The sequence below is a fragment of the Rana temporaria genome, chromosome 9 (genome assembly GCF_905171775.1).
Source record: "Rana temporaria chromosome 9, aRanTem1.1, whole genome shotgun sequence".
Classification (NCBI taxonomy): domain Eukaryota; kingdom Metazoa; phylum Chordata; class Amphibia; order Anura; family Ranidae; genus Rana; species Rana temporaria.
In genome coordinates, this window is record NC_053497.1 from 105,216,698 (window position 1) to 105,239,649 (window position 22,952).

The 22,952-nt window shown below is 43.8% G+C and overlaps 1 protein-coding gene across 1 annotated transcript in view; it reads left to right on the forward strand.

The window, feature by feature from the left end:
* PSMD5 (proteasome 26S subunit, non-ATPase 5) overlaps nucleotides 1-22,952 on the forward strand; it is a 43,019-nt gene that overhangs the window by 437 nt on the left and 19,630 nt on the right. The window contains exons 2-6 of the mRNA XM_040324057.1: nucleotides 1,226-1,370; nucleotides 6,711-6,824; nucleotides 10,385-10,513; nucleotides 11,001-11,110; nucleotides 18,390-18,532. Coding sequence (XP_040179991.1) covers nucleotides 1,226-1,370; nucleotides 6,711-6,824; nucleotides 10,385-10,513; nucleotides 11,001-11,110; nucleotides 18,390-18,532 — 641 coding nt within the window. The remainder of the gene's footprint in view (nucleotides 1-1,225; nucleotides 1,371-6,710; nucleotides 6,825-10,384; nucleotides 10,514-11,000; nucleotides 11,111-18,389; nucleotides 18,533-22,952) is intronic.

Here is a 22,952-nt window from a genome sequence, read left to right on the forward strand (position 1 = left end):
AGTCCTGAAAGGGGCCATATATCCCCCACACTCTGTCACCAAGGATTCATGACAGGTGACATCTATCCCTCAGGGGCTGTGACATGTATTGCCCATACTCTCACCAAGCATTCATGACAGGTGACATCTATCCCTCAGGGGCTGTGACATGTATTGCCCATACTCTCACCAAGCATTCATGATTGGTGACATATATTCCTAATACCCCAACATGAGGGGCTATGACAGGTGACATATATCTTGAAATTGAGGCGCCATAAAAAGTGATGTGTATTTTCTATATCCTGTCACCAATAATTCATGATAAGTGACATCTATCCCTCATATCGCGACATGAGGAGCCATAACAAGTGACATCTATCCCTCATATTGCGACATGAGCCATGACAGGTGACATCTATCACTTGTATCGCAACATGAGGTGCCATGACAGGTGACATCAATCCCTCATATCGTGACATGAGCTATGACAGGTGACATCTATCACTTATATCGCAACTTGAGCCATGACAGGTGACATCTATTCCTCATATCGCGACATGAGGAGCCATAACAAGTGACATCTATCCTTCATATCGCGACGTGAGGAGCCATAACATGTGACATCTATCCCTCATATCGCGACATGAGCCATGACAGGGGACATCTATCACTTATATCGCAACATGAGGAGCCATGACAGATGACGTCTATCCCTCATACCGCAATATGAGGAGCTATGACAGATGACATCCATCCCTCATATATTGCGACATGAGCCGTGACATCTATACCTCATATGGTGACACGAGGGGCCATGACAAATGACGTCTATCCCTCATACCGCAATATGAAGAGCCATGACAGATGACATCCATCCCTCATATTGCGACATGAGCCGTGACATCTATCCCTCATATGGTGACATGAGGGGCCATGACAGATGGCATCTATCCCTCATACCGCAATATGAGGAGCCATGACAGATGACATCCATCCCTTATATCGCAACATGAGGGGCCATGACAGGTGACAGAACCCCTCCCCATATCCTGACACGGAGTAGTCATGACGGGTGACATATCAAATCAATATTGGTTGACCATGCACTTTAAAGGTAGAAACATTATTTAGAGTGTGTAGGAGACCTGCTTCATTTGCTTTGTAAGCAGTGACAGGGACTGACAGATCCCACACAGTGTCTGCTGTAAGTCCTTCTAATTTACATGTTGTGTTCCATTTACAGAGAACAAGTGGACCGGTGTGTTGCCATATTGGAGCGTTTCCTTCAGGCCCTGGAACCAATTCACATTGCCCAAACCTATAAAGAGGACCTGCAGAGAGGACTTTATCATCCGGATGATTCAGTGAAGTTGCTGTCAATATCACAGGTGCAGTTCTATTAAAGGATCTGTAGCAAAGCTCTGCAATGCAGTTATAATTGATTAAGGTGGCCTTGGTAATTTACTGTCTCTCGGAGTTTGCACTAACATGAAAAAGAGCATGTTGTGTCCCTGCTGCAGATTTGTCTTTACCGCCTGTCTGTTGAAACTGTTGTCAACAAGGCAGAAAGTTAAAGGATAAGTTTACCTTTGGGAACGTTGCATGTTCCACCTGTTTTTGGGATGGAACATGTGACATGTTCCACCTGCTGCCCCCTTTACCTCTAGCAGCAGTACGGGAAGAAGCTTCCTGTACTAGCTATTACTTTTTAAAACCAGTGCGGCCGTGCGGGGCTCCCTCCACACTTCTGTTCTTCATTTACCTGCAAAAAAATGTGCATTTCTTTTTTTTCTAAAAGGTGAACTTATACTATAAAGGGTCAATTCACCTTCTGTTACATGTTACACCTGTATTGAGGATGTAACATGTTACTGATGCATGAGGTGCTTATGGGCACTGGCTAATAGTCTGTATCAATTAGATGTAAGGCATGTCCAAAGTCCGGCCCCCGGGCCAGGTTTGTATATGTGCCTCCCACTTTTTAAGGGACCAAAAGTAATGGGACAGATTAGCAATCAATAAATCAAACTTTCACTTTTTAATACTTGGTTGCAAATCCTTTGCGGTTAATTACAGCCTGAAGTCTGGAATGCATAGACATCGCCAGACACTGGGTTTCATCGCTGGTGATACTCTGCCAGGCCTCTACTGCAACGGTCTTCGGTTCCTGCTTGTTCTTGGGGCATTTTCCCTTCACTTTTGTCTTCAGCAAGTGAAATGCATGCTCAATTGGATTCAGGTCAGGTGATTGACTCGGCCATTTCATAACATTCCACTTCTTTCCCTTAAAAAACTCTTTTGTTGCTTTTGCAGTATGCTTCGGGTCATTGTCCATCTGCACTGTGAAGCGCCGTCCAATGAGTTCTGAAGCATTTGGCTGAATATGAACAGATAATAATATTGCCCGAAACACTTCAGAATTCATCCTGCTGCTTTTGTCAGCAGTCACATCATCAATAAATACAAGAGAACCAGTTCCATTGGCAGCCATACATGCCCACGCCATGACACTACCACCACCATGTGTCACTGATGAGGTGGTATGCTTTGGATCATGAGCAGTTCCTTTCCTTCTCCATACTCTTCTCATCACTCTGGTACAAGTTGATCTTGGTCAGATGTTCCAGAACTGTGAAGGCTTTTTTAGATGTTGTTTGGCAAACTCTAATCTGGCCTTCCTGTTTTTGAGGCTCACCAATGGTTTACATCTTGTGGTGAACCCTCTGTATTCACTCTGGTGAAGTCTTCTCTTGATTGTTGACTTTGACACACATACACCTACCTCCTAGAGAGTGTTCTTGATCTGGCCAACTGTTGTGAATGGTTTTTTCTTCACCAGGGAAGGAATTCTTTGGTCATCCACCACAGTTGTTTTCTGTGGTCTTCCGGGTCTTTTGGTGTTGCTGAGCTCACTGGTGCGTTCTTTCTTTTTAAGGATGTTCCAAACAGTTGATTTGGCCACACCTAATGTTTTTGCTATCTCTCTGATAGGTTTGTTTTGTTTTTTTCAGCCTAATAATGGCTTGCTTCACTGATTGTGACAGCTCTTTGGAGCTCACATTGAGAGTTGACAGCAACAGATTCCAAATGCAAATGGCACAATTGAAATAACTCTGGACCTTTTATCTGCTCCTTGTAAATGGGATAATGAGGGAATAACACACACCTGGCCATGGAACAGCTGAGCAGCCAATTGTCCCATTACTTTTGGTCCCTTAAAAAGTGGGAAGCACATATACAAACTGTAGTAATTCCTACACCGTTCCCCTGATTTGGATGTAAATACCCTCAAATTAAAGCTGAAAGTCTGCAGTTAAAGCACATCTTGTTTGTTTCATTTCAAATCCATTGTGGTGGTGTACAGAGCCAAAAAGATTATAATTGTGTCAATCGTCCAGGACCGTAGGGCCAGACGTACTGCCCTACCCTGGCTCTACCCTTCGGGCTTGCTACAGCCCCCCGGGTGTTCATAAAGGTCCTAGCACCATTACTGGGTCTTTTGAGAGCCCAAGGGATTCTGGTGCTTGGGTATCTGGATGGCCTCCTGCTCAGAGATCACTCACTACAAGCTCTAGAACAATGTATAACATGTACAGTGCGGTATTTGGAAAGCTTAGGCTGGATCATGAATACTGAAAAGTCAACTTGAGACCAGCTCAATGTCTAAAGTACCTAGGTCTGATCCTAGATACAGCCGAGGCAAGAGTATTCTTTCCACCTGCAAGGATCTGCGCCCTGAAGACTCAGGTGCATCAGATTAGAGACACCAGACAACCCTCCATTCGATTCTGTATGAGTCTTCTAGGGAGTATGGTATTCTCTTTCGAGGCGGTGTCCTATGCCCAGTTCCATTCCAGGCCGCTACAACAAAACATCTTGTTGGCTTAGAACAGGAGAGGAAAAGCCCTGGATTATTCAATGTTCTTATCTCCTTGGGCACGATTAAGCCTACGCTGGTGGTTACAGGATCAGAACCTGCAAAAAGGGAGATCCTTCTTCCCGTTAACTTGGAGAGTACTGACTACAGATGCCAGTCTCTTAGGCTGGGGAGCGGCCCTAGAGGGACTCGCAGCTCAAGGGAAATGGTCAAGGACAGAACAGATCCTGCCCATCAGCATCCTGGAATTCCGGGCAGTACGTCTGGCCCTACGGTCCTGGACGATGGAGCTTCAGGACTACCCTATCAGGGTTCAGTCCGACAATGCCACTGCAGTGGCCTATATTAACTACCAAGGTGGTACCAGGAGTCGTTCAGCTCTGAAGGAGGTGAACCACATACTAGCCTGGGCAGAGGGACAGGTGCCGTTTCTATAGGCAGTCTATATTTTGGGAGTAGAGAACTGGAAGGAAGATTATCTCAGCCGCCAGCAGATCTGCCCAAGGGAATGGTCCCTACACCTAGGGGTGTTCCAGGAAATTTGCCAATGTTTGGGATGGCCAACCTACTGGCATCCAGGTTCAACAACAAGCTACAGCAGTTTGTGTCCCGAACAAAGGATCCTCTGGCAATCGGAGCAGATGCTGTGATAATTCCATGGAGCCAATACTCCCTGGTTTATAGTTTCTCTCTGATCCCTCTCCTTCCACATTTGTTGCGCAGGATTTGGAAAGAGGGAGTTCGTTATTCTGGTGGCACCAGCCTGGCCCAGAAGGCCTTGGTTCCTGGAGACTGTGAGACTAACAATAGACGGGCACCCTGATCTACTGTCTCAAGGTCCTATATTCCACCCCAATTTACAGTCTCTAAATTTGACTGCATGACTTTCGAAGCCATGGTGTTAAAGGACCGCGGCATCTCGTAACCAGTAGTGTCTACCCTAGTAAATGCTAGAAAAGCTGTCGCTAGGAAGATCTATCGTAAGGTCTGGAAGACTTATATTGCTTGGTGTCAAGCCAGAAAATGGCATCCAAAGAAATCTCTTTTCTACAGTCGGCTGTAGAAACCCAATTGGACTTTGAGTACAATCAGAGGTGAAGTTTCGGCCCTATCAGTATTCTTCCAAAGGCCTTTAACCTCCCATTCGCTGATCCAAACCTTTATGCAAGGGGCAACTCGCTTGCTTCCCCCCATTAGGTCACCTATATGTCCTTGGGACTTGGTGTTGTCTGTATTACAGAAACAACCATTTGAACCTATTAAGGAAATTCCATTAGACTTGCTGTCACGCAAGCTAGCCTTCCTGATGGCTATCACCTCGGCTAGGATGGTGTCGAAGTTGGTGGCCCTGTCATGCAGGAAACCGTATTTAATCCTTCACAATGACAGGGTCGTGTTAAGACCTGTTCCATCCTTTTTGCCAAAAGTGGTGTCGGCCTTTTATTTAACTCAGGACATTATTTTGCCTTTTTTTTCCCCCCTCATTCTCGTTCGGCAGAAGAGAGACGACTGCACTCCTTGGATTTTGTCCAGGCAGTTAAGGTTTATTTGTTTAGATCTGCGGAGATCCGAGGATCAGACGCCTTTTTTGTTTTACCAAAAGGACCCAAGAAAGGGCAGGCAGCTTCCAAAGCTTCCATTGCCAATTGGGTCCCTCAATTGGTCATTCAGGCATACGGTCTGAAACATAAAGCTCCTCCCTTTAGGGTGAGAGCTCCTTCTACCAGGGGTGTAGGAACCTCCTGGGTTTTCTGCCATCAGGTATATGTGGCTCAGATTTGTAAGGCTGCTACCTGGTCTTCAGTGCATACGTTCATAAAATGTTATCAAGTGGATAATCAAGCAGCCGAGGAGATTCGGCTTTTGGCCGTAGTGTTCTGTGGGCTGCCGTATAAAAACTGATGGCTACTGTTTGGCAGGGTGTCTCCCTCTCCTCAAGGCTATTGCTCGGGGACGTCCCAGCAGGTAATGAATATTAGCCTGACTCTGTCCCATGATAATGCCAGAAAATAGTATTTTTTTTTTGTCATACTTACCTGTAAAATCCTTTTCTTTAAGTACATCATGAGACACAGAGGTCCTTCTCCTCTTTTTGAGGATTGAGTGCTTGCTACAAACTGAAGTAACTTCCTGTATTGGAGGGGTTATATAGGGGATCACTTCCTGTCTAAAGACTTTGGTCCACCAGTGTCCATTCACCTGATGATGGAGTATAACCCAGCAGGTAATGAATATTAGCCTGACTCTGTGTCCCATAATGTACTTAAAGAAAAGGATTTTACAGGTAAGTATGACGAAAAAAAGCCAGGTAACTTGTATTTTAACGAATATCAATAGCAGCCCCTGTAGTTCTCAGTTTATTTTAATGTATTAGAATGTTTCATTTTCAAATTAAAGTGATTGTAAAGGCCAAATAAAAAAAAATTGCAAAAAGGGTTGCAATATTTTTGCACGGAGCAGCCCCGATTCTCCTCGGGTCCCCCTGCTGTTGCTCCTGGCTTCTACTCTTCTAGGTCTGCCATCATAGGAAGTGGGTTCTTTTTGTGGCACATCAAAGGTAAAAAACATATAGCCTTTACAACCACTTTAATTCTTAGAGTTCTTTCTCAAGCAAAATGCTTTGTTGTGGTATTTTGTCTGAAAAATTGATTGAAAATTTCTGACTATTTTGTTGTCCACTAAGAAGGCAAAAAGTTATACTTTTTTTCTGTTTTTGGCAAACGCATGCTTCATTGGATAAATAGTTTGCATGAGCCTCATACTTTTGGGAGAGCTACTTCAAACAGTCATGTAGGTTGCAGCATTTAAAAACAGGAGATGAAAGAAATATAATCTAGTTTGTTTCTTGCAGGTTGGGAGAATTGTGGAGAGTTCAGAGGCTATAACAGAAATCCTTAACAATCAGGAGCTTCTGAAACAAATCATCATGTGTATTGGCGGTGACAAGATTTCTGTGGCAAAGGAGGTGAGTGCTGCCAAAGAAAAGAAAAATCTTTAGTTCAGCCTTGCACTTTGCAGCTGTGTTTTCTTGACTACTTGCATCCTAAAGAATCTCTGTAATGGCTCTTTCACACAGACGTGTTCGGTCTCCGCTTTGCTCAGCAGGGATCGCTCCGTTGATCCCGCTAAGCAGGCAGATGACAGCTCCATCGCTGCTCTCCCCTATGGGGGATCGGATGAAGACGGACCGTAGAGTCAGTTTTCATCCGATCCGCCAGACGGATATAAAATAGGGTTTCCGTCTTTCTGAATTTAGCGGATCGGAGCGGGTCAGATGTCAGCGGACATGTCACCGTTGACATCCATCGCTCCATAGACCTGTAGAGTGTCCGTGCAAGTCCGCCTAAAAAACTGACAGGCAGACCTGAATGCACTAAAATCAACACCTTCACATCTTGGGTATCACCATAGCTCCCATGATTTCAGGCAGTCAAAACTTTAATCTACATGGTAGGAGTGAATTGGGAGCATGCACCTGTACGCAAATCTGTTTCTGTGACCTTGCTGTGATTGACAGCTGCAGATCTCGGACTAATGCTAACAAACCAGTGATTGGGGTCAAGTAACCACCCTGACAGCCAAATCATGATGAACACTGGAAGTTTATATACAATTAGGGTTGTTGGTTTGAATCCCAACCATGGTACTAACTACATGGAATTTGTATGTTCTCTCTGAGCCTGCGTGGGTTTCCTCCATGTACTCTGGTTTCTTCTCGCACTCCTAAGACATGCTGGTAGATTAACCCTTTGATCCTAATTCAACTCAAATATGCGGCCTTCGGCTTCAAGGGGTTGGAACAGAGTGATGCCTGCAGCTGCACACATCACCCCGGCAACATTTTTTAGAGCAGACGGTCCGCTTTCCTGTAACAACCATCGAAGCGACTAAGCTGTCGTCTCCCCACCAACCACCTGCCTCCTTCCGCGGCTCCCCATGGCTCTTCTGTCCCACCAGGAGGCCCGAGCGACCAGCCGTCGGCTGGCCAGAGACCCAAACAATGCCGGAATCGACTTCGGGTCTTGTATTTAGTCATGACATCACTTCCGGTTTACTGAAGACTTTTAAAGGAGCCAAATAATAAAAAAAAAATAACAGACGACTGGTCCAAATTGCCTCTGGGAGTTATGGGACGTATAAATATCATTAGGATGATCCTGCTACCCAAGATCCTCTACATGGTATGGCATGCACCCTTATATATTCCCCTAAACATTTTTAAAAAGATAGAATCTATTCTAAACTCATTTGTGTGGGGAGATGGCAGACATAAGTTGGCCTGGCACGTCCTTAAAAATCCCATGTCCATGGGGGTTCCTCTCTCCCAGATTTGCAGGACTACTATCTGGCCTGTCGGCTCTACCATATGTATTATTTTGACATGACTGTACTACAGCGCTAAAGAGCCCTGGTGTGTGACAGCCCTGGGAATCCACAGTTTATCCCTAGTCAGGCCATTCTTTGTGGAGGACAGACACGTAGAAGATCTCCCCGATATAATGACGGAATGCTTTCACACCACCAAAGAATTTGGGAAATAACACTGAAAAGATTAAACTTGGGTCAGATTCACTTTATGGCTTAAAAACCACATGCCGGAACTACACAACATACCAGACCCTGCTATATGGGCCTCATATGGGGTGCTCTACTTACACCAAGTACTGTCTAATACAGGGCCTAACACGTTTCAATCACCTGCAACTTCGCCATGCTATATGGTTAGAGTTTAGGAACCTTGCTGCTATACTGGACACCCCCCCGGTCCTGGATATACTTCTGGGCACAGAACCCTCTAAACTTATATCTACTCTGTACTCCCAAGTCTAATTGTAGCAGTGGCCCAGAGGGCTAAAACGGGATGGGAACAGGATATTGGGGCCATCAGTGGCTCGGATGATGGGGGCAAGCTTACTGAGGAGGAACAGGAATTTGGACCAGGCTTGTGTCTGTGCTTGTGTCTTGGTTTTAATTAAGTTTTAAATATTTGCACAGATCCTCCCCTCCGCCAACCTGCACATACTCGGGGCTCAACAAACCCCAGGCGCCATGATGAGCTTCTTAGTGCAACTCCCGAGCAGCATGTCTGTATTCAGTCACGCTGCATAATTAGCCAGGGAGAGGAAGTGAACACTGCGGGGGACCAGAGCATCATGGGGGGGGGGGGAGTAGAGGCGCATTGGGGGACCAGAGCAGCATTAAGGGGGTGGGGGTAGAGCATGGGGACCTGAGCAGCAAAGGGGGGAATAGAGCAGCATGGGGACCTGAGCAGCATGGGGGGAATAGAGGAGCATGGGGACCTGAGCAGCATGGGGCGGGGGAATAGAGGAGCACGGGGGACCAGAGCAGCATGGGCCAGGGGAATAGAGGAGCACAGGGACCTGAGCAGCATGGGGGGAATAGAGGAGCACGGGGACCTGAGCAGCATGGGGGGAATAGAGGAGCACGGGGGACCAGAGCAGCATGGGGCAGGGGAATAGAGGCGCACGGGGACCAGAGCAGCATGGGGCGGGGGAATAGAGGAGCATGGGGACCAGAGCAGCATGGGGGGTGGAATATGGGAACATGCAGCCGAAAGACTGGCTCCTAACTTTTTTAGCTGGCTCCTAGATTCCAAGCAAATTTGTCAAGCCCTGTGCTCAGTTGTGTCTTTTTTTGCTGAAGAGAATAATTACAGAGCTAGCCAGGTCACATGATATTGGCATCACACATGTGGGCATGTATACAGGCTCCAGTGGAAATTTCCTCCTACCTGAACTCTCAGCACTGGAGAAACATCAGTTTATCATGTGACTGTGGTATACAATTCAGCCAAAAAGGTATATAGTGGAGATATTTTAATGTAAGGAAGATTTATAAGCTGTGGGGGAGGGGGGGGGCAGATGATTATTTTCATATTACTGGGTTTAGTAACACTTTAACTGTGGGCACCCAGCTGTAATAGCTTGTGGCTTCACAACCAGGTGCCCACTGTGCATGCGTGAGCAACACTGCGCATTATGAATGGTCCCCCAGTCTTCTGGGACCCAGAAGACTGTAGGGGAGGGAGGAGAACTTCTGCTTCCAATCGCCTAGGTGCTCGGAGTGGGTACCTGAAACATTGGGGACCCGCTCAACCTCTTACCCACTTCTCAATAGTGCCAATTATCCCTGAGGAGCATGGGACAAATCTATAAAACAGAACTTTATCTTTTGGGTGGAGCTCCCCTTTAAGTCATGATGAGCCACTGCAACTAATGAGCAACCTCACATTCACGGGTCTATCAACAGTACATTCAAATATGGTAGCCGCGAGTAAATTTGCTTTATTGACAAATTCAAGTGGCAGTTTGAGGCATAACACCAAACATTCAACAAACTGCTTCACATCAGTTGTTGATAGTGGAAGTGGATGCATACAACTTGGTAAAGTGATTTGATGTCATTAACTATTTTTTTTTTTTTTCACAGAAATAGATATCGTAATACCATGTTTCTGTAACACTCAATTATTGCTTGCTTATATATTTTGTATTTATTTTTTAGGCTATTAAATCCCTTTCTAAAATCAGTCAGAGTACGTCTGGCCTTGATGTGCTCTTTGGAAGCAACTTGTTAGCCAGCCTAAAAGCTGTAATGGCTGTCAGTGATGTGGTGCGATATAGAGTATATGAGGTAAGTGGATAGTAAATATATGCATGCATATATTTTAAGTACACTTGTATTCAGCTATTAGAAATCGCCTGTTTGGTAGCTTCAGCTTTTTCCTTGAGTGCTGTCTTCTAGTCAGTAAATCTTCATTTTGTCTAAGAAGTTGGTTCTTTGCCTTGCCACTTTGCATACATTCTATTGGTGCATCATTGTCATGGGCTGCCTCACAAAACAGCAGAAATTTACGAGAGGGGCAAGCATTGGATTCCGGTATGCAATTGAGATTTATGTACGTTTCAGATCTGTTTGGGAACAAAGCTGTAGCTACCTTCTGTTTCATGGAAGTGTCGGTCTTAAATTTTTAGAGTAATCTGCCTCTCCTGCAAAGACGCAGACCAGGGACATAGTAGATGTAATGTTCTTCATCATTACAGAGAGGAGTTATTAGAGAGAAAAGAGTCTTTCCTGTGTGTTCACATGGTTCATATACATATTTCCTTGTCTTTGTCAGTTAGTAGTGGAGATATCATCTATGTCGGCAGAGTCTCTAAGCTTCTGTGCAAACAGCGGGATCCTATCACAGTTGCTGGATGAGCTTAGTGGGGCTGATGTGCTAGTCAGGTAAGAGTTAAAACACCTAAAACAATGTTCTTGCTTTATTCTGTACTTATCTGCTCAGGATCTTTGTGGTCTGTGCAGTCCTATTCGGATTTACTAACAGATTCAAGGCTTTTCTCAAGAAATACTTACTTCCATTGAATGACAGGAGGGTGTTCAAAGGTCCCAGCAGTGACTCATTTTGAAGGATGAAAATGTTTTTTCTATTCTTTGCAATAGAAGACAAGCTAGGAAACTATTTTTTTTTTAAATAAAACTACAATGGATTTTAGTCACTTTCATAAGATTTTAAACTGAAAGATTTTTTTTTTTTTTTAGCATGTTTATCAAATGTTTTTTGTGCAAATAAACCTCTAACATATGGTGCACATTTGACATTAGATTTGTAGGTCAAAGAAAGCACAAGAGACACAGTTTACTTGTCTCTGATGGAAGCTTTGTACAGAAGATCTATGTAAACAGAACATGAAGGAAGGCAGGGGACGGAGTCACTGTCTGGCACTAGAGGTACTGAGCTCTGTAAAAAAAAAAAATTGTAACCCCTGACCATAGTGAATAAAGAAAATATGTACAAAGCCACTATACTTTTCCTTTCTATTGATTTAAATGTGAATGACTGTTATGTGGCTTTTTAAATAGATTGTGCTTAGTGGGGTTATTTTTTAACCACTACCTGCCTGGCCCATTGTAACAAAATGCCAGGGCAGGTGCTATTTTACCCCAGGTGAATGTCATATGATGTCCTTCTGTTCACCCGCCTCGTGTGTGCCCCTCGCAACTGTTGACACTGCACTACCCTGGGGACAGTATGTAAAAAAATAATATATATATATATATATATATATATACCGTTTAAATTTGTTTTTTTAACATACTGTCATCAGTCACTGTGTCCCTCATCACTGCTACAGCAGTCACGGTGTCACCATAAGAACTTGTTCACTCTCTGAAGAGCCATCCATTTCTGGATAGCTCTTCGAGGATTTGACAGGCAATGAGGAGACATTTGGGTTAAATTACTAAAACGCAGAGTGCAAAATCTGGTGCATCTCTGCATAGAGACCAATCGGCTTCAATTTTTTTTTGGCAAAGTTTAATTGAATAAGCTGAAGTTAGAAGCTAATTGGCTACCATGCAGATCTGCACCAGGTTTTGCACTCTCCAGTTTTAGTAAATCCAACCCCATTGTATTGCCTCCTCACCACCTGATTTAACCCTTTGGACTTTGTGCAAGCAACTCTATTCACTTGAATGGGTCATGATTGGCGGGTGTACAGGAGGTATAATTTCTGCTACAGCTGAGAAGCAAAGCATCGCAGCCATGGCATGTGTACACCACCAACCGCTGCCTTTAAAGCTAAAGGGGTTAGTGGTTGAGGGGTGGTAAAGCTATAGCCTGCCGCCTTTACTAACCCTGGCCTGTTTATTGACCATGTTTTTGCCTGTTGTTTGGACCAATCCTTTGCCTGTTCGCTGACCATGTCTATGCCTGTGCCTCAACTGACCCATCTGTACATCCCGTTGAATACATTTCTACGAGACACCAGTCCCAGCTATCCCTTGAGGACAACTGCACTCCTGGAACCACATGAACTCCTTTGTTCTTCCTTTCTTTAGCCTCCTGTGCTTCTTGGCTAGCGAACATGACATTCCTGGGGCAGCCACGTATAAGGCTAGCTTGGCTTATAGGAACTGTGACTGTATTAGGTGACACTACATTAAGCTATATTCCCTGACCATTACAGTACATTGGTTTTGATACAATTGGTTGATTTGTGTGATACACAAGATACAATGTCTGTTCTACAGCTGGTAAAATAAGTATTGAACACGTCACCAATTTTCTAGGTAAATATATTTCTAAAGGAGCTATTGACGCAAACTTTTCACTATATATGTCGGTAACAACCCATGCAATCCATACATACAAGGAAACCAAAACAAATATGTTGATAAATTAGTTGTTTTGTGTAATAAAATGAAATGACACAGGGGAAAAGTATTGTACACGCTAACTGAAATTTATTTAATACTTCATGCAAAATCCTTTGTTGGGAATGACAGCTTCAAGATGCCTCCACTATTGAGAAACTAGTCGCATGTATTGCACAGGTGTGATTTTGTCCCATTCTTCTATAATCTTCAAATCTTGAAAGTTCCATGAGCCTCTTCAATGAACTCTGATCTTTAGTTCTTTCCATAGATTGTCTATTGGAATCAAGTCAATTGATTGGCTGTGCCATTCTAGCACCTTTTATTTTCTTTCTTTGAAACCAATTAAGAGTTTCCTTTGCTTTGCGTTTTGGATCATTGCCTTGCTGAAATGTCCACCCTTGTTTCATCTTCATCATCCTTCATCAGCCTGGTAGATGGCAGCAGATTTTTATCAAGAATGTCTTGGTACATTTTCCATTCATCCTTCCATCAATGATATGACGTTTGCCAGTACCGTATGCTGAAAAACAGCCCACCATGATGTTCCCACCTCCGAACTTAACTGTTGGTATAGGGGTGTTTTTGGGGTGATGTGCAGTGCCATTTGATGTCCAAACATGGTGTGTATTATGGCATCCAAAGAGTTCAATTTTGGTTTCATCTGACCAGACTATATTCTCCCAGTACTTCACAGGCTTGTCTAAATGTTGTGCAGCAAACTTTAAACAAGCTTCAACATGCTTTTTCTTCAGCAATGAAGTCTTGCGTGGTGAGCGTTCATACAGGCCATTGTGGTTGAGTGCATTACTTTTGTTTCTTTGAAACAATTGTACCTGCTAATTCCAGGTCTTTCTGTAGCGCTCCACAACGTGTCCTTGGCTCTTGGACAACTCTTCTGATAATTCTTTTGACTCCTCTGTCAGAAATCTTGCAAGGAGCACCTGGCTGTGGCTGGTTTATGGTGAAATGATGTTCTTTCCAGTTCAGTTTTTACTGCAACATTCAGAAGTTTATAAATTCCTCTGTAACCAATGCCATCAATATTTTTTGCAACAGTAAGCTTGCAAAGGTCTTGAAAGAGCTCTTTGCTTTTACCCATCATTAGATGTTTCTTGTGTGACACCTTGGTAATGAGACTCCTTTTTATTGGCCATCAGTTGAGACTGAAGCAGCTGATATTAGTTTGCACTGACAAAGGGGCAGGATTGCTTTCTAATTGCTGATAGATTTCAGCTGGTGTTTTGGCTTTCCATGGCTTCTTGCACCTCCCTTTCTTCATGTGTTAAATACGTCTTCCCTGTGTCATAACATTTTATTACACATAATTTAACTTCTGAACTTATTTGTTTTGTTTTTTGTATGTAGGGATTGCATGGGTTGTTATCGACATGTGGTGAAAAATTCATGTCAATAGCACCTTTAGAAATATATTTACCTAGAAAAATGGTGACGTGTTCAATACTTATTTACCCACTTTAATCAGTCCAAACATTAAAAAAATCTCTCACAAAAGGTATTGCCGTATTCAGGAGTAGCAGAAGGTTTTTTAGGGTGGAATTCTAAGTATGCCCATGCTGAGTGTGAGAAATATCTTGTATAACTGTCAATTTGTGTATAAAAATTTATTTTCATTTTCTTTCTGCTTTTTCTAAAAACTTGAGAAAAAAAAAAGGAAATCAAAAGAATCACTGTGCTTCTTAGAAAATATCTTGGGCTGTTTGCTTTCCAAAATGGGTGATTTTATGGGTCTTTCCACTGTCCTGGTGCTCCAGTGCATACATTTATGCACCTAGAATTATCAGGATTTCTTTGTTTATATAGCAAAAAATAAACAAAAACAATATTGATTAACCACTTCCTTACTGGCCACTTAAACCCCCCTTCCTGCCCAGACCAATTTTCAGCTTTCAGCGCTGACGTATTTTGAATGACAATTGCACGGTCATTCAACGATGTACCCAAATTATATTTTTATAATTTTTTTCCAACAAATAGAGCTTTTTTTGGTGGTATTTGATCACTTATGCAGTTTTTATTTTTTGCGCTATAAACAAAAAAACACAATATTTTTTAACTTTTTGTTATAATAATATCCCAATTAAAAAATAAATAAATAATGTTTTCTCAGTTTAGGCTGATACATATTCTTCTACATATTTTTGGTAAAAAAAAAAAAATTCGGAATAAGCGTATATTGATTGGTTTGCGCAAAAGTTATGTCGCCTACAAAATAGGGGATAGATTTTTTTTTTTTTTACTAGTATTGGAGGGGATCTGCGATTTTTGTCAGGCCTGCGATATTGCGGCGGACATATCGGACACCTTTGACACTATTTTGGGACCATTCACATTTATACAGCGAACAGTGCTATAAATATGCACTGATTACTGTAAAAATGTGACTGGCAGGGAAGGGGTTAACACTAGGGGGCGAGGAAGGGGTTAAATGTATTCCCTGTGAGTGATTCTTACTGTGGGGGGAGGGGACTGACTGGGGGAGGTGACCGAGCTGTGTCACTATGTACAGATAATTCTGTGCAACCGTTAAAGTGCAGCAAAATTCTAGTTTTAACGTGTTTATCTATTTCAAGCTTTCTCGGATCTGCTATTTCAGTTTTTGGGTATCCTTTGGGTTATGCAGAGTAAATATCCATTGGAAATTGTAACAAGTTGAATAAAAGGAGTATGGTAGCTTATACCAATCATGCTCAATTCCAGAGAATGTAGATGGTATCTCTATTTTACTGATAAGATGAAGAAAAGCTGTGGTTGAGCCACACTGTAGGCTTGAACTTTCAAGCATGTGCTCTACTAGGTAGAAAAGCTGTGGTTGAGCCACGCTGTAGGCTTGAACTTTCAAGCATGTGCTCTACCAGGAAGAAAAGCTGTGGTTGAGCCACGCTGTAGGCTTGAACTTTCAAGCATGTGCTTTACCCATTACTCTGCACCCTTAGAAGCTCATCCCTGACAAATCCAGGAACAGATCTCAGAATCCTCCCCACAAAGGTAACAGATACATTGAGGAAAAAAGTATTTGAACCCCTGCTAATTTTGTACGTTTGCCCACTGACAAAGAAATTATCAGTCTATAATTTTAATGGTAGGTTTATTTAAACAGTGAGAATAACAACAAAAATATCCAAAAAAACGCATTTAAAAAAGTTATAAATTAATTTGCATTTTAATGAGTGAAACAAGTATTTGACCCCATTGTAAAACACAACTTAGTACTTGGTGGCAAAACCATTGTTGGCAATCACAGAGGTCAGGTGTTTCTTGTAGTTGGCCACCAGGTTTGCACACATCTCAGGAGGGAATTTGTCCCTCTCCTCTTTGTAGATCCAATTCAAGTTGATAAGGTTTGGAACTTGACGTTTGTTAACTCGTACATCAGCTCCCTCCACATATTTTCTATGAGATTAAGGTCTGGAGACTGGCTAGGCCACTCCAGGACCCTAATGTGCTTCTTATTGAGCCACTCCTTTGCTGCCTTGGCCGTGTTTTTTGGGTCATTGTCATGCTGGAATTTCCATCCATGACCCATTGTCATGCCATGTCTCAGGGAAGGAGGTTCTCACCCAAGATTTGACAGTACATGGCCCTGTCCATTGTCCCTTTGATGCAGTGAAGTTGTCCTGTCCCCTTAGCAGAAAAAAAACGCCCCCAAAGCACATAATGTTTCCACCTCCATGTTTGATGTTCTTGGTGTTCTTGGGGTCATAGGCAGCATTCCCTCTCCTCCAAACACAGCGGGTTGAGTTGATGCCAAAGAGCTTGATTTTTGTCTCATCTGACCCACAACACTTTCACCCAGTTCTCCTTTAAATCATTCAGATGTTCATTAACAAACTTCAGACGGGCCTGTACATTTCAGTCCTTCACAGCGTTGTGTGTTACCAATTGTTTTCTTGGTGACTATGGTCCCAGCTGCCTTGAGATCATTGACAAAGTTCTTCAGTTTATTTCTGGGCTGATTTTTCACCGTTCTCAAGATCAGTGTAACTCCACAAGGTGAGATATTGCATGGAGCCCCAGACCGCGGGAGATTTGACAGTTATTTTATGTTTTTTCCATTTGCAAACAATCAAAACAACTGTTGTCACCCTCTCACCAAGCTTCTTGGCAATGGTCTTGTAGCCCATTCCAGCCTTGTGTAGGTCTACAATATTGTCCCTGACATCCTTGGACAGCTCTTTGGTCTTGGCCATGGTTGGAATCTGATTGCCTCTGTGGACAGGTGTCTTTTTTATACAAGTAACAAGCTGCGGTTGGGAGCACTATCTTAGCTCAGCTCATTACCTCTATAGAAGACACCTGGGGAGCCAGAAATCTTGCTGATTGAGGCTGGGTTCACACTACTACACTACTTTCATCCTACTTTGCTCTGTGTTCAATGTTTCCCTATGAGAGCGTCTTGTAGTGTCCTACACAAGTCGGTCCGACTTTGAAAATGCTCCCTGTACTACTTTTGGTCCTACATTGATCCTACTTCAGGCCCATTGAATATCATTGAAGTCGGACCAAAGTAGTATCCTGTTCATGAAAGTAGGATGGATGTAGGACCAATGTAGGATAAATGTAGGACCGATGTAGCAGAGCAAAGTAGGATGAAAGTAGTGTAGTAGTGTGAACCCAGCCTCATAGGGGATCAATTATTTCACTCATTAAAATGCAAATCAATTTATAACTTTTTTAAATGCGTTTTTCTGGATATTTTTGTTGTTATTCTGTATCTCACTGTTAAAATAAACCTACCATTAAAATTATAGACTGATCATTTCTTGGTTAGTGGGCAAACATACAAAATCAGCAGGGGATCAATTACTTTTTTCCCCTCAATGTATCTGTAACACTTTGTTTCACATTAAAAGCTGGACAGATTTAACTACTTACTGTTCTGATCAGTCAGTATAAAGCTTTTACAAAAGAATGTAATGGCACTTCAACTGTCCTACATCCAGTGGTGTACACATAATACTTACTCAAAGCAATGCTGCCTTCCTCAAACTCCAAAAACAACTGTGAAAAGCACAGGATGGCATGCTATTGAAGGGGAGGTTCTTTGGAATATATGAGCATATAAATTGTGAATTGTTTCTGGTTGGGTTAGCTCTGAGGAAGGGGCATGTCTCCCGAAACTTTTCAGTCTTCCAACCGCAGCTATTATGGCATCATCCTAAACTGGAGTTGTTTTGATACTCTTGTACCTTCTCATGCTTTTGAGTATGTTTTTGGCTTTTATATTTTATTACATTTGGGGACGGTAATGCATGAAGTATACAGGTTATCAGTGTATCCGTATCAGGTTGACAATATAGAATATATTTTTTTCCTGGGCATTCTGCAGAGTGACTTGCACAGAGATGATCACAGCTCTAGCTGTCACACATCATGGACGCCAGTACTTGGCACAGCAAGGAATCATCGACAGAATGTCCAACATGATCCTGGGGGCCGATTCTGACCCATTTTCTGGGTTTTATTTGCCAGGTAAACATCTTTTTTAACAGTTATAGTGATACTAAAGTACATTTTTGTTCCTTTAAAAATAATACACATGTTATATTTACCTGGTCTGTGCAGTAGTTTTGCACAAAGCAGCCTGGATCCTCCTCTTCTCGGGTCCCGGAGCTCCTGGCCCCTCCCATCTGTTGACTGCCCCCACAGTAAGCAGCTTGCTAGGGGGCACCCGAGCCGAGCCACTGCTCTGTGTGTCCATTCAAACACAGAGCCGTGGTTTGGTCTGCCCCGTCTCTCACCTCATTGACTAACTTATTTTGATTGAGAGCAGCAGGAAAGCCAATGGGGCCACTGCTGTGTCTCGGTCAATCAGTACAGAGAGTCCCGGATGGCTGAGGCACTCGTGAACATCGCTGGATCTAGATGGACCTCAGGTAAATATTAGGGGGGCTGCTGCACTCAGAAGGTTTTTTATTCTAATGCATAGAATGCATTAAGATAAAAAAAACCTTCTGCCTTTCTTTACCCAAAATAAATATATAACTTTTTTATTGTATTTTTTTTTTTTTAAGAAAATTATTTTTATTGTGAAGAAAAAAAGATTTTTCATTGTTCTTGCCAGTATATGTCTGTCCCCAGTTACAAGCTTTATATATATATATATATATATATATATATTGTAAATTTGCATCAGCCCCTTTTCTCAAAGAGCTTACAATCTACGGTCTCTAACTCCATACACCTGCTATTAGAAATGTATATTTCTCTCTCCGCCTTTCAGGACAGTGCCTTGAAGAGTGTGCAGCTACACCTCTTCACAGGAAACACTGCTGTGATAACAGCCCTTTAAATGCAGCTACTTCCACCATGCCATCAGTTTTAGTGTTTCCTCTGCCATGGTGGAAGCGCTGTTGGGGGAAAAAGAGGGTCTGCGCTTTCTCCAGGGGATAGGGTTGGGCAGTACCTTCAGGTTGTTTTTCATTTTGACCAGCCCAGCGCCCCCCCTCCCCGCACTGGAGGGTGGTTGCTTCAGTGTCCTCTTCCTCCGCCGGCTCAAGGGAGTGATCTGCCAGAAGGATCCCGCTCGGAGGCCGCCGGTGTGCTTAGGCGTGCATGCTGAGGGAGAGTCAAGGGATCTCGGCTCTGAGTCTCGGACAGCGGGTAATGTCGTTTTGGGGGGGCAGGACTTTCCGGTGGGGCATAGAAGCAAGTAGTTGCTGGAAAGCAGGAGGAAGGGGCAGGTCTTCTGGCTGGGACTTCCTTCCAGCCCTCGTGTGCGAGGACGCCAGAAGGATCATTATTATTTAAAGAACAAGTGTCAGCTGCCGCTACACTCAGTGATGGAGGAATCGGAGCTGTCAGCGGGCATGGCGGATGCAGGCGCCCAGAATCCCAGTCAGGCCCAGGCAGGAGAGGTACAGCGGTGCCTCTTTTTCATACACTCTGGGTGTGTTTTGTTGGTTGCTTTCCTAGATACTTGCAGTTGAATGTTGAAAGTGTATGTCTTCTTAACAGCTCAGCAGAAAATGGGGGCTCTATTGGTTCTTGTAATGGTGGAGGTTTTGCTCTCTTCTTCTTTGTTTTTCTTCAGGGTGGTTTTTGGCGGCGACAAAGGTCAGACCTTACCCTGAAATAGGGGGGTTGTCGTTTTTGTCTTTTAGGCTAAAGCCACTGCCAAATCAGAAAGAACTTCTTCTGAGAGGAAATGCCCCTCCTGTAAAAACCCACTGAGGGACTCCTGGTCAAAGCCACTCTGCAGGTCTTGCATTGCAGGACTGGTGAAGGAAGAGTCCATGCAAGAGTGTAATGAACTCTTTTCTTCCATAAGGAAGGAACTAGCAGAGACATTGGGGACAGTTTTCTCCCTTTTGCAGGGACAAGGGGCTGGCCAAGGCCAGAGCTCCCATTCCAATTTTCTGCCTTCTATTTTGAAATTGGTGGAAAGTGAGTCAGAGGAGAAGAGAGAGAGTATTCCCCTCTCAACGTTGGATTCGAATGAGGAGGAGGGAGAAGAGGAGATAAGGGCCTCCCGTGACAAACTGACTTTGGAGGAAGTGGATGACCTACTAAAAGCGGTTTATACCACTCTTGACATGCAAGAGGAAAAAGCACAATTATCATTGCTTGATAAGATGTACCGGAGCTGGAGGAGTCTAAACATAGGTTGTTCCCGGTCCATAAAGTACTGACCAAAATGGTGAAGAAAAAGTGTAAAGACCCAGAAAAGGGACAGTTTTTCTCCAGGTTTCTAAAAAGAAGATTTCCTTTAGAGGAAGGCATGGGACTCGTCCTTGTCCAATCTAAAGCCGGAAATGGCATCTACTATGGTAGCCAGAAACCTTGAGTGCTGGGTAGAACATTTTAAAGGGCATTTGGTAGCAGACACCTCTAGAAAGGATTTGCTAGAGTCCTTTCCTACACTCCTAAAGGCGGTTAAGTACATGGCTGACATTTCAGCAGGAGTCCATTAGGATGTCGGCGAGGTCCTCCGCCCTTATCAATTCAGCCAGACCTGCCCTATGGCTCAAGACCTGGTCAGGGGACTCGGCTTCAAAGGTGAAACTTTGCGGGATCCCCTTTACAGGAGATTTACTTTTTGGACTGTAACTGGAAACTGCCTTGGATAGAACGGCAGACAAAAAGAAGGCCTTTCCGCAGAAAAAAAGGTAATACCGCCAAGGAAAAATGTCTGTCCTTTTTAGCAACCCCAAAAAGAGAGAGAGAGCAGGGTCTGAAGAGATCCTGGAAACCCAGAGGGGGAGAGGTAGAGGGGGGGTGCTCTTTAGACCTCCAGAGCAGGTTGCAAAAAAGCAATGACGATCACCTTCCAGTAGGCGGAAGGCTACAGACTTTCTTGCATGAGTGGAAGAAAGCAACGACAAGTCCATTTGTGTTGAACATTATCAAGCAAGGTTACCATCTAGAGTTGTTTTGGACTCCCCCAAATCGCTTTTATGTAACAGGTCTCCCAATGGATCAAGAAAAAACCCTCACCATGATGTCCCTTCTGAGGGAACTAATGCAACAGGGAGTTATCTTTCAGGTTCCAAGGGAGCAGGAAGGGGAGGGTTTCTATTCCCACATATTCTTGGTCACGAAACCGTCTGGAAAATTCCGCTTGATCTTATATCTGAAAATCCTGAACCGGTCCATAAGATACAAGAGGTTCTGGATGGACACTATTTTTGTTGAAAAGTCTACTCACCCCCAATTGTTTCATGGCATCGATCAATTTAATGTTTCTGCGACTGGCAGTCATCCTGGGAGGGGAGATACGTCGTCAGTTCAGGGCTCTGCCTTTCGGCTTTTCCTCCTCTCCCAGAGTGTTTACAAAAGTCATGGCAGAGTCCTTGGAGCTGCTCAGGATAAAGGGGATCGCCATAGTGCCCTACCTGGACGATCTACTGCTTTTTGCGGAGGCCAAGGATAAGGTGACAATCGACCTACAAGAAACAAAGAGACACCTAAACAGTTTAGGCTGGCTTTTAAATTTTCAGAAGTTGAATCTTATCCCAGCTCAGAAAATGAGATTCCTAGGGTACAAGATAGATGAGACTCAACAGAAAGTTTTTCTCCCGGGAGAAAAGCTTGAGAAAATTGGCTCAATTCAAACGTGAGGTTTCCGTGAGGAAGGCCATGTCAGTACTGGGGCTAAAAAAAACAACGACCTAGTGCATTATCATATGAGATTTTTATTTTAATAAAAACAAGTAATTTATACTCACAAACGAGAGTTAAGATACAGCTTAATCAATTGATCAGACCAGTCATCTTGGTCCCTGCCATCAAGATATGATACAGAGGATTCAATGGTACCCTTTAGCGACGGAACGGCTAACGTTTCTGGGGCGCACCCCTTTCCTCAGAGCCTAAGAGGTCTGTTGTGGCTCTCTCCAAAAGGCCCTCCAGTATATATGTGTGTATAGACACGCACCTGTGCATAATCAGCAAATCCCACCCCCAAATCAGTCCCTAGAGGGGAAGCTCGAATCAGCCTCCCTGCAGTGTATTAGCAAATGCTCAGCTGTGAAGACAACAGCCGCCGCACTCACCTCGAATGTACACATCGTCTCCTCCAGCGTCCCCCACTCCTGGACCGCACGCTGTCTCAACCCAGAAGTGCGAGCGGCTCCTGCGTTCCACTCGTAGCACTTCCGGTTTGGCCGGACTGTCATTTCCGCCCATATGCGCTCGCCCTGTACAGGCGGCGCAAACTAGAACTGCGTGACCAGGAGAAAAATGGGAGGGGAATACGATCAAGTGGAACCTAATTCGCAGACCCTCGGTGCATAGCTACACACACACACACACACACACACACAGGCACAGGGCAACATAGCTACATATTGGTGTACCATATCACAAAGCTGAAGATCCAGCCATAGCCATACGATATGCACACAGTAGGTGGGACCTACGAAAAGGAACATCCTAGTATTGCCTGATACTC